The sequence below is a fragment of the Homarus americanus genome, unplaced genomic scaffold, assembly GCF_018991925.1.
Source record: "Homarus americanus isolate GMGI-L3 unplaced genomic scaffold, GMGI_Hamer_2.0 scaffold59495, whole genome shotgun sequence".
Classification (NCBI taxonomy): Eukaryota; Metazoa; Arthropoda; class Malacostraca; order Decapoda; family Nephropidae; genus Homarus; species Homarus americanus.
In genome coordinates this window covers 342,328-355,301 of record NW_024732415.1, presented here as the reverse complement: position 1 = coordinate 355,301, position 12,974 = coordinate 342,328, and the positions used below count along the sequence as shown (strand labels likewise).

The following is a 12,974-nucleotide window of genomic DNA, read 5'->3' as shown; positions in this document are numbered from 1 at the left end:
GATGAATGTTCTTTTGGGCATCTTTTTCCAGAACAGCCCAGTTTCGTCAACATTGAACACTTGCTGTGGAAGATAATTTTCTTCTTCCATCAGTTTTTTAAATTCAATTAAAAACTTTGCTGCCCCTTCTTTATCAGCACTAGCAGCTTCACCATGCCTAACAACACTTAAAATGTCACTTCTTTTCTTAAATTTTTCGAACCAGCCTTTGCTAGCCCGAAAATCTTCAAATTCTGTTCCTGAAGAACTAGGTTGATCTGTCTTTAAATGTTCATAAATCTCCCTGGCTCTTTCACAAATGAAATCACCAGAAACTGAATCACCTTTCATCTGTTTTTCCCTAATCCAGATGATAAGTAACCTCTCAGTTTCTACGATTAGGGATCTACTTTTAAACACTCTTGTAGATTTGTCTCTCACGTTCACTTCCTTAAATTTGTCTTTTTGTGCAAGAATTGTCGACACAGTTGATGCCGACATGCCATATTCTTTGCATAGCGCATTTGATTTAATACCTTGTTCGTGTTTTTTTATTATTTCCTGCTTCATTTGGATTGAAATCACTTTTCTTGATCTCTTAGGCCCCATGCTGGATTCAAACAATGGCAACACGTATTTTTCAAAGTTAAACTAGCTGTAAATAAAGAATATTTTCTTTAAAATAACACTGCACTGCACTATATATTGTCAATATGTAAAATAATTTTCAAAATGACCAATAATTTGCTTGGAAACACAGAAAAAAAGCGTTTAGTTGAAGAGAGTCTCAAGCAAGATGTTACCTCCAGTGAAAACAGAGAGAGACTGACGCCTGTTTGCTGTGTTAAGAGGCTGGATGCCGCGCATTAAACTAGTCACTTTACCTTCAATTTTGTTCAATAATTGTTAAAATGACTAAAAAATTGAATATTAAACTTTTAAAATAATTGAATAGTATAAACTTCTTGATATTTACAAAAATAGTAAGGAATTTAAGCCCTAGAACCGATTAATGTATTGGCGGACTGATACTAAAGCTGGTTGCCCGGTCAGTGCAAGCGAAAACATGTTGAGGTCGGTTCGTAAGAAGTTCGTTAAGCGAAATTTTTTTCGTTAAACGAATTGAAGATCCTTATGGAAGGCAGTTCGTTAATCGAAATTACGTTAACCGAGGTGTTCGTTAAACGAGGGGTCACTGTATTGGGTTTTATTAGCGAAACCCAATTGTCTGTTTCTCCTTTTATTGAGGAACTGTTGTTTATACAATTCCAGAGTGTAAATCAACCGTAACTTTCACTATTTATTAGTGTGAAGAGAAGGACGGGGGCTATGTAAATAGACCGATTAATCACGTCCTTCCGATTTGAGAGTTTGAGTGGAACTTATTAAGTAGTGACCCATTCGAGTGAGAACGGAATACGTACGTCGTCCTCCCTCGAGGAAACAACACGAGACCATGGATAATAAATTTTGGTAAAGGAAGGCTGTAACTAGTCACACGTAAAATTTAGAAGCATATTGACCCCCACCTGCTCAGATAGTTGTTTTAGCTACTGTACACCCACTAAAAAATTATTTGGCACCCGTATCATATTGTATCATGCCGTTAGGGTGCCGGATAATTTTTTAATGGGTGTACAACTTATTGGCACACATAGGGATGGCCTCTCTGGCCGGTCTGTACTGAACTGTACACCCACTTAAAAATTATTCGGCACCCTTACGGCCTGATACAATGTGACACGGGTGCCGAATAATTTTTTAGTGGGTGTACATTTAAAGGAATATTTATATTTGCACAGTAATTATAAATAGACCACAAGCAGAAAAATCCAGCGTTACCCAAGAGGTTGGTCTTCCCACCCACTCACCAACCATGTGAGGATACGGCTAAACATGATGCAATCTTTCATGACGCTGGGAATCCTTGACCCCAGGCACTCAGCAGATAGGTTTGGAGTGATTTTATTGCAATTTTCTCAGATTTTACGGTAATTGCGCATTATTTCATAATCGATATTTGCTCCTAGACCCATAAATAAAAATTTGGACAGATTTTCCAGATTTTTTGTAATTTTTTTATTAATTTTCAGAAAATGCTCCCGATTTTCAACCTCGGAAGTTGTTCCCAAACCCGGAATTTAAGGAATTTTCCAGAAAATTCTGAGCAAATTTCAATTCCGGCTATTGGAATGTTCTGGGTTTGAGGGATTCCGGCTTACGGAGATATTATTGTATTAGTATGAATTCATATTACAAGAACAGATGTAACCAGCCTGAAAATATATGTGAGTTACTTTGGCTAATGGACAGTTAACATTGAAAATTTTGATTACGTCTCTCAAATAATTATACAGAATGTCTTTCACCAGCTGTGCACAATGGATGACCACCACCAGGAGGTTATTGCCTTCTGTCGGGAGAACAACTATCACGGGGTCATGGCAGAAGATGCAGAATACATCATTTTTGATCCCCCTCGTTACTTCTCGTCACACCAGCTCAAACTTACGTACAAGGTAGGTAGGGAAACCAGCTGTCTTGGACTGAGTAGCACTTGGAAATATGAAAATTAAATTTATTATTTTCCACTGTTCTGTTAGTAGGATTATCTCTCATGTGATGCTCATTGCTTTACCATTTGGGGTATATTTTGGCCATCAGTTTCCGTATAAGTACAGTCTCTCCTCGACTTACGACATACTCGACTTACGACAACCCGGACTTACCACCTCCGTGGTCATATAAAATATTTTTCAAATTACGTATTTTCTAGTACCGAAACGTTTTGGTCCCGTACGACAGCGTGGGCTGGGCCGCCTCGTGGCGTGCAACGTCCAGGCCTAGCCCGCTCAGTTGGTGTTTGGTGGTTGTTGTTGTTAGTGATCGCGCTGTGTACTGATAAAATTTCCGTTTCTAATTCAATTTAAAGTGGCTGGCAAGCGTAAAAGTGAGAGTTCTCGTGGTGCTGATAAGAAAAGGAGACAGTCAATTACTTTTGAGATGAAAATGAAAATAAAAATACAGTAAGAAAATGGAAAAACGGTAGCAACCATTTCATGCGACCTTTGCTTCTCTCACTCGACGATATCAACAATTTTGAATGACTAGGAATGAATTCGTGAGGTAGTGAAAGGATTGGCATCTAAAAGGGAACAAAAATAACGAAAAAAAGACAAGGTCCTCTACATGAGATAAAAAAATTACTTGTGATGTGGATGGAAGATCAGCTGCAAAAGCGTGTATCCTTAAGCCTTCTAACCATACAGGCTAAGGCAAGAAGCCTTTTCGAAAACCTGAAGGAGCAGGCAGGAGATGAGTGCGACCAAAACTTCACAACAAATCATGGGTAGTTCCAAAGGTTTAAGAAACTTTACAGTTTGCACAGAGTAAAGGTGAGTGGAGAGGCAGCAAGTGCTGATGTGGGTGCTGCCGAAGCTTTAAAGGAGGAGCTAGATTGTGTCATCGTGGAGGGAAATTATTTACCTGAGCAAATATTTAATGTGGATGAAACTGGCTGATTCTGGAAGCACATGCCAGAATGGACATACATCCACAAAGAGGCGAAAACCATGCTGGGATTTAAGGCATTCGAGGACCGAATCACACTTCTGTTGGGGGATGTAACTGGTTTCAAGGTAAAACCTGTCATGATATATCATTCAGAGAACCCAAGGGCTTTTAAAAATATCAGCAAGCACACACTGCCAGTGTTTTATGGCAGTAATAAGAAAGCGTGGATGACCCTAGCACTGTTTGAGGATTGGTTCCTGAGTTCTTTCATTCTACGAACCTAGAAGTATTGTCTGCAACAAGGGGTTGAGTTCAAGAGTTTATTAATTTTAGATAATGCTCCGGGACACCCACCACACCTGGACGACCTGCATCCTGATGTTAAGGTAGTTTACCTTCAACCTAACACTACCTTTATCATCCAACCCATGGATCAAGGTGCTATTGCTGCTTTTAAAGCGTATTATTTACGTACGACCTTCGCTCGGGCTATTGCTGCTACTGAAGGTAAGAAAACGCTCAGAGAGTTTTGGAAGGACTACGACATTTTGCAATTTACATAGAACATAGCTGCAGCATGGGATGAGGTTGCAGGTCAGTGCATGAATGGAATATGGAAAAAGATACTGAAAAGATATGTGAACAGTTTCAAAGGATTTAATGAAGATGAAGCAATTTCTGAGATTAGTAACAAGATAGTGCAGATGAGTCAACAGCTGGAGTTAGAAATTGATAATGAAGATGTTGAGCAGTTGGTGGAAAGTGTAGCAGAAGAGCTAAGTAACGAGGGTCTTATTGAACTGAATGCACAGAAAATTGCGGAGGAAGAAGAGAGACAATATGTAGGAGAACTTGCACCCTCCAAAAAGTTTTCAGTGAAACAAATGGCAGAGGCATTTGTTACTATTAATAAGGGAATGCAAATGTTTGAAGAAATGGATAAAAAAGTTGAGTGTTTTGCAAAAATTAACAGACTGATCCAAGATATACTTGCTTGCTACAGGGAGATTTATAATGAAAAGATAAGGCAAACTGTGCAGTTTAAATTAGACATATTTTTTAAGAAGTCCCCCACTTCTGTCTCCTCATGCCCCACCACTGCTGCCTCTTCACTCCCTAAAGATGATCCAATACTTTCAACAAGCAAGTATGTTAGCCTGTCTAAAGAAAGCAAACTTGATGACCCACCCAGCCCTGTCTCCTCCTCTGCTTCATCCAATTAATGTAGTCTACATGCTTAATTAAAAAATGATTTAGGCCCTGTGTGCTGACTACATTAAAGGTAAGTTCACAGTAACACTTCATTAATTTTTCATTATTGATTACTTTTACTGTACCGTATTTCATTTTAGTATTTCTATGTACCTGTATTATTTTTCGCTTTTTCTACTTACGACCTGGTCGTCGGGACGGAACCCCGTCGTAAGTCGAGGAGTGTAACAATGATTGTAACAATATCATGAGTTTCCCGCCACCTGAGAGTTCCCGCCAATTTTAAGCCAATACTGTAGTATGAAGGCCTTAGGCCTATCTTCGATCAATGAGAAAGCCTATGAGGCGTGACGTCATGAAAGTTTTAGCGTCCCTTGTGGGCTCACTCTGTTTGAAAAGCGGAGTCTGCTTTTGGTAAGAGTTAAGTGTGGTTGTGTCCTGGGTGTTACCTCCTCATATGGCGGCTATAACGTGAGTACCTATTTAAGTTTGATCCGTTTCCCAAAATGTATTGTGAGTAATGGACCCCTTGGTTAGCAAGCTAGGAATTTAGGTTTATTGTTTTGAACTGTAACTGTTCAATTTGAATAACATCGTTAATAAATGAAGAACCATTATGATTAGTTCTCAATTCCTTTGTGTTGACTAAGACATTGTCATGCATGTCTTTGGCATTATGCAGTAATACGGTGAGTCCTATATATATAATAACTATCCTATATTTCCCCTATGTGAAGTATAAATATCTTAGTCCCTCTAACCAGCTTCCCTGAGTCTCCCCTTGGTGTGGGCCTTTCTAGCCTAACCACAAACCATTAGTCCTCTACTCCCTTCTCCCCAAATGTAAACAATTACCTCACTCACCCTCACCACCTCTCACGAGTATAATGAGAAAGAAGAAGTATATAAATAAATAAGTAAATAAGTATAAAGAATTAAAAAGACAATAAAAGAGTAAGTTGTTACATAAAACTTGTTACATTAAATTAGGGACATATAAAAACATTGTTACAGGAGAGACTGTACCTGGCTTCAGAGAACGGAGTCACAAGAGCCTGGTGTTAGGTTATAAATGGATTGGGTGTTGTATAGTAATTCTCTCCTCCCAATGATGATGTTCTGATAGGTTGTTGCCAAAACTAAATGGGGGTCTGATGTGATTGTTTGACTCGCTGGCTTTAGAGTTATTGTGGACTTTTATCCAAAAATTATTATTTATTGTAGATACCTGTATAAGACCCTTAATTTATAAAGGATTAGCTACTGTAATGGCATGGTTCCACCCACTGGTGTCAAGGATTAACGTCTATTTTCGTTCTGCTGAGTCTGGGTATTTGCATGAGGCAACCACGTCAAGCTCAACTGTTAAATTAATTTTTAGGATTCGTTGTCCATTTGTTTATAAACAGAAATGAGAGCTATTGTTGTGCTTATTGTGCTATGTTAATGGTCAGGTTTCGAATGGAGGTCATGGTAATTTTCTTTTTATTGGATATAACACTAGTTGCATAGTAATTCTTAAAATATTTTTGAAGGAAAATTTATAATAAGTAAACTTAATAGAAGAGAGGCACACACAAATCACATGTATTTTGGGTTAACTTGAGGATTTTCTGTTTCAGGGTTCCCTCGAGACCAAAGAATTTATTTTAGATGAGGTGGCCAAGGGTCTGGGTCTCCAGCGCAACTACTTCTGCTTGTTGGCAGCTCTACTGGGAAACTATCTACTGACAGAGACAGATCTTTGGGACTTTTACACATCACTAATCCCAGGCTATGACAAACAACAGGTAAGATGTTAGTTCTTATATACTGAAAGAGGTAACAGAAAATAGAATTGTCCTAAATTTGTTGATATCAGGACAAGAAATATTTAAATTATGTTACAGTATATGAATTGAATAAACACTTGAAATGGGTGATTACCTGAATCCTTCTGTTTACCAGTCGCAAACACTATTAAATGTCCATTAACGTGAGTCTGCCAGGTTCCTTGTAATTTTCATAAATAAATGTGGGTTAAATTATCAAACCCGAAAGGTCTTCTCTCCATTTATTAAGAAGATAAAATAGTGCACAGATAGTTATGATATCACCATAATTAACGCTGTGAGTGTTAATAAAAAATATGAAGCTGATATGTATCCAAGCTTCAGGAGCCTCAGGTGAATCGTGGGCGAGAGAGTGAGTTCATCTGAGGGTAAAGTCAAGTCCAGGGGCTTGTTCCTTAATGTTTACATAGCGAGGCAGAGGGCTATACATCAGATATCAAGAGGTCATCTGTTAGACAAGAAGATTAATTACCTTACATCACTCGCTTCAGCATTAGAGAGAAAATGCTAGTAATTATATTAACATAATATAATATTATGGAGTCCACATTTATATAAGTACAGCTGCTCCTCAACTTACGACGGGGTTAGGGACCCAAATCCAGGTCGTAAGTCGAAAATGCTTAAATAATACATAGAAAATCTAAAATGGGTGTCTTTTACTTCTCAGCACCACAAAACTCTCACTTTTAAGCTTGCCAGCCATTTTAAAGTGAATTACAAAGAAAAATTTTGTCAGTACACAGCGCAATCACTAACGTTGGAACTCGAAAATACGTAATTTTACAAAATTTTGGTACGACTGAGGCGGTCGTATGTCCGGGTGGTCGTAGGTCGAGTATGTCGTAAGTCAAGGAGTAGCTGTACTGTATTACTGTCTGTTAGATGGGCTAATACATACCTGTGGCAGTGTTGGAGTTTAGGTTATGTACAAAGTATAAAGTTAGGATATCCTACAATATAAATTGATACTCAGGGTTTGCTGATGTGGATGGAGGTCAGGAATTAATGGTGGAGCTTAGTTGGTAAGCCCTTGGGCTACATGGTCGCTGGTTTTTATTGAAGGTGGAGAGTGTTTTGTTTCTCTTGTCAGGATTGTTAGGGAACTGACGATGGCAGGTAATTTGATATTCAATGGTAGCTGGTAGGATGCGCGCGCAGACAAAGGAATGTAGACTCGCACAAGACTTTTATTTAAATCGGGTGTAATTATTTACATTTCAGGTAAGTATTAAATATTACTTTAACTAAATATAACCTAAATTAAATGCAACATATATATAACTCCCTAACTAAATTTCTAAAATTATTTCTGTCATTCTGCTATTCAACATACAGTATTAGATTAGCAGTTTTGATAAGATTTTTTTTTTATATAAGCCCATGTGACTGAAGGCAGAGGCAAGCTTGTGACGATTTGTAACTATATGATGTATATTTGTGGTACCGGTATGCTATTATTCCCACAAAAAGGGCCATGCAGTAAAAAAAAAAAAAAAAGTCATAGATATGCATTACCTTCTAAGTCTAATCCATTCATTTGACAGACACCTCAAGAAGATGTTATACAAGCAGTTGTCAAGTTTATTGTGAATCGGTGTGATGTTAATAACTTGTTAACTATTGGAGCCCAAGTATTTGGGTCTGTTAGCGATCCCAGAGTTGCAAAATTCAAAGAGTCTGTCCAGTACTTCCTCAATGGCACAAAAGATGGATTCCTTCGCTACAAACCATTCCCTTCAGGTATGTAAAGTATTAATGTGTGCTGTGAATATTGATGTAAAGGTATTTGTTAATTTTTTCTCTCACACCTCCAAGTCCTTCACTGGTCTGTTGGAAAGTTAATAGCATTGGCAAACACAATTATTCTTCTTTATTCATTGTTGTTCTTTCTAACTGACAAAGAGGTTGTTGATAAAGGAGAGAGAGGTTTGAAGATCATCCACATATTCCATCTAAGATTCCTAGAATATTTTTACTCCCTAGATACTGACCGACAAACCAAACCATGTACTGAATGACATAGTTTATTGTTATCATTTATGTATGAGGAAGATAATGATGATGATGTGAGTTTGACAATAGTAAATAAAAAAACAATTCATATGACTATCAAAGAGGGATTAGTTTTGTGTTTTAGGGAAAGCTGGCAAAAAGATGAAAGGTCTTTACCATTATGAAAATAGTTTTTAGCAAATTACAAGATGGAGTTGTTGTGTTACTACTTGTTGGGAGAATTGATAGAAGTAGACGTAGAAAGAAACGAAACCTAAAATACTTTAGAAAAATGAGGGTGTGTTTAGAAAAATGAGGGTGTGTTTAGCTGTTAAGAGTTGTCAGTAAGATCCAGAGTTGTAAAGTAACTAGATCAATTTACTTAAGAGTACTGGACTCAAGTAACATTTTTGGGTATCTACTTTTAAGAAAGTACAAAATTTTTTTGTACTTAAGTATGGTTTTCTAATACCTTTCTCCAATACAATTGAAAAAGTACAATTTTTACTTGTTACGTGCAAACTAATAATATATATTTTTATTTGATTAATTATTAACCATAGTAAAAGAGGTGTGTGTGTGTGTGTGTGTTTTCTTTCATAGACAAATGCCTGAACATTACTAAGAAATCTTTTTATAGAACTGATCCCAAGCCCACCCATGACCATAAGAATCTCTTAGTATTACCATTTCACAAAAATTTCTCTCAAATTCCTTTACAACTAAAAACCTGGAACGTCAATGTGGCATATAAAAACTCATGCACTGTTAAACAAATGTTAATCAAGAACTCCCCCAACAACACAATTGGTTGCATTTATAAAGTTCCTTGCAAGGAATGTAATATGTTTTACTTAGGCCAGACAGGTAAAGATCTTGTAACTAGACTTAAACAACATAAATATAGTGTTAGGACAGGCCAGTGCTCTGTTTGTTCATTTGAGGGATAACAAGCATTGCATTGACTGGGATAATGCCTCCTCAATATTACCTTGTAATTCAGTTGACAGTAGGAACATCATAGAATCTGGTCTCATTAAACATACCGAAGCATTCAACATGAATTTGAGTAATGGCCTGTACAAACTGGACAATTTTGTAATTAAGAAGATTTGTAACCAGGTGAGAAGGTTGGGTCACCTTACCCTCTGACCTGACTACCAACCGTTGCGGTACTATTTAAAGATTAGTAGGGTCATTACCTAATACCTGACCATTGTGGACCTGATCTCACCCTCCTCTGTATATATACACCTTGTTTTGTACTTCTCCTTAGTCTGTACCCACCCCTGAAGATGTGAATTACACGAAAGCGCTTGGGAACTTCGTGTTTTCTTCTTTCCTTGTGGTTATCAGCACACACACATATATATATATATATATATATATATATATATATATATATATATATATATATATATATATATATATATATATATATATATATATATATATATATATATATATATATATATATATATATATATATATATATATATATATATATACATATATATATATATATACATATATATATTTATACATACAGTTGTACCCCGTTTAACGCAGTCAATTGAACCCACAGGGTACCGCGTTAAGTGAAAACCGCGTTAAGTGAACAACAGAACATATGGGATTAATTCCAATAGAGACTGGCCCGACCCCCAAACTCCACTTTTTGACGACACACAACTATGTTGTAGTAAAAATATTATCTTAAGTTTATGATGGTATACACACACAATTAATAATTAAGAGAAATATCAATAATATTAGGTTTTTTAACACTTACATTAGTAGAAAAGATGGCTGGGCACACGGCGATGGGCGGTTGGTTCCGAGGCAGAGGGCAGATTATTGGTCCTCACCTGTATCACTTGTATCAATTGTATCACTATCCACCACAGAGGCTTGCAGGGCCTCTTTGTCAAACCCCTCAAAGTCCATACAAGTCCATATCCTCACTATAATTATCACTATCACTGACTTGGGCCGGCTGTGGTGGGTGGCGGGTGAAGAACTCGGTAATGTTTTGATGACTGGGCGACCTTGTGCGCATCGTGCCCGCGCCGCTTCCCGCGTATATGAGTAGATGAACCGCGTTAAGTGAAAGTTCAGTTCTGGCGAGGCACCGCGTATATGAGAAATCGCGTTAAGTGAAACCGTGTTAAGCGGGGTACAACTGTGTGTGTGTGTGTGTGTATATATATATATATGTATGTATGTATGTATGTATATGTATGTATGTATGTATATGTATGTATGTATGTATACAGTTGGCCCTTAACATACGCGGGGGTTAGGTAACAGAGATACCCGTGAATGTTAAAAATCCGTGTACTTTTGCTCCCCCCCCCAAAAAACCCCTGGCCCCCCATGTCCTTATTTACCGTATATACGTATGTGTAGTTCGAGTTTTTAAGACCAAATTATTTTGCAAAAAATTGGGGGTTGACCTCTAAAAGGGTAATAGTTTCGTTAGGTTGAAAAATATTTACCAGTAACTACCAGTAAACAATGGAAATGACGCACCAACGCACCACCAGCTGTGAGTGTCGGTACAGTCGCCAGGGCAGTCTCTTGCGTCATCATAGCAAGCCCGAAGTAGCCAAATCCATGGTATGGTATACACAGGACGATGTAAAACAAAGTATTCATTTGTTAAAGTTTATTTATAGATACTGTACATAAATTTTTGTTCATTACATTTGAAACATCAATCTTTGTTAATTAAATTTGATACAAAAGAAAACTACGATACCGTATTTTCATTAAAATATTACATCTCAAGTATATTTTACCTTAACTGTGACTGAATGAATATATTCTTAGAAATAAATATGGAAATGTAATATTTTGGCTAATGACGTACATATTACTGTACAGTGGAAAGTGGGATAAAATTATGAAAACAATGACTTTCGCTTTCTTTCGTTGTTCAAAAGATTTTACCGTAATCACTTTTCGAATGGTTTTCAGTTAAAAAACTGTTGTACTGTACTCGTACTGTATTACAATAATATTCTATCCTATCATTAGCCTTATAATCCCACAACTGAAAACCATTCGAAAAGCGATTACGGCAACATCTTTTGAACGAAAGAAAGAGAGAGAGTCATTGCTTGCGTCACAATTTTATCCCACTTTCCACTGTAATATGTACATCATTTCAGCAAAAATATTACATTTCTATGTTCTCAGAAATAAATGGTAGTTTTGTTGAAATGTAATGTACAATATTTAATATTAAAATGCAAAAATAGCTATAAAAACAATTAATACACCCGAAATATACTGGCTGGCATCTCCACTCGTCCCTGCTCCTGCGTCCAAGGTCACCTCACCACTCCTTCCAACTCGCTCCCTCCTCCACCTCTTCCTCCTCACCGTCACTACTGCCGACAACAAACACAAATGTTTTGTGAATAACTGCACCTCCACTTCCTATGTACAGTACTTGTACTGAACTGTGCTGTGCTGTGCATTTTTACAAACAATAAACATGGCAAGAAAAGCTATTAAAAAACAGAGATAAGAATTTCACTTTACTGTACCGTACCTCTCCTCGGCGACAGGGCGGGGGTCATCGGGCTCATCGTCACTCAATTCCATAACAGGTGGTGAAGTGGCGGCGACGGTAGATTCAGCTGCTTCCTCACTGCCGCCAGCGATTGATGGTGTTGAATCTCTCCTTCGGTGATCAAAGAACATGGTGATGGGGAGTTGTCCTCTCTTTCTTTTCATTTCTTCCATGATGTTTTTGTATGGAACAAAAGCATCATCCATCCCTCGCATGAATTTCAGGACACGCACCATGGAGGGGTCCATACTATAGGCCAGGTTTTTCAGTGCCTCAATCATCCTGGTCATCTCCCCCAACTTCTCCAACGTTATTTCTTGGTGCTCTTCCTCATCCTCTTTCCCTTTCGCTTCCTCTTCCTCTTCCTTGCCTGAGTCTACTAACTCTGTAGATCCTCCTCGGTTAGCTCCCTAATCTCGTCCTCTGCCATGTCCTGGAAGCCTTTAGCAGCCACTTTCCTTGACAGTGCCAGGGTCTTTCTGAATATTTTCATTAAAATCCATCAAAATCATTTTCCTTGTCATCGTCTTAAGCACCAAACAGCTCCTCCCAGTCTTCTCCTTGAACAGGGCTAGAGGGTACGTGTTTTTCGAATCGTTTTCAATTAAAAAAATGTTACAGCACATGTATATTTTACCTAAACTGTGCCTGAATGAATATATTCTCAGAAATAAATAGTAGTTTTGCTGAAACGTGATGTACTGTATTTCAATGTAAAATAGGATAAAATACATGACGAAAACAAAGAGACTTTACCTAACCTTCTGATGTTCAAGATATGTTACTCGTTTTTTTAGTAGTTTTCGGTTAAAATACTCTTATATTAGTGATATTCTATTCATACTGTGCTTGATATAATACAT

General features: G+C 37.5%; 1 protein-coding gene across 8 annotated transcripts in view; it reads left to right on the top strand.

Moving 5' to 3' along the window:
* The window catches only part of LOC121868520 (constitutive coactivator of PPAR-gamma-like protein 1), a 99,476-nt gene that overhangs the window by 17,945 nt on the left and 68,557 nt on the right, over nt 1-12,974 (top strand). For all 8 annotated transcript variants that reach the window (XM_042369200.1, XM_042369197.1, XM_042369195.1 and 5 more), the window contains 3 exons: nt 2,352-2,498; nt 6,327-6,494; nt 8,084-8,279. In XM_042369200.1, coding sequence (XP_042225134.1) covers nt 2,352-2,498; nt 6,327-6,494; nt 8,084-8,279 — 511 coding nt within the window. The remainder of the gene's footprint in view (nt 1-2,351; nt 2,499-6,326; nt 6,495-8,083; nt 8,280-12,974) is intronic.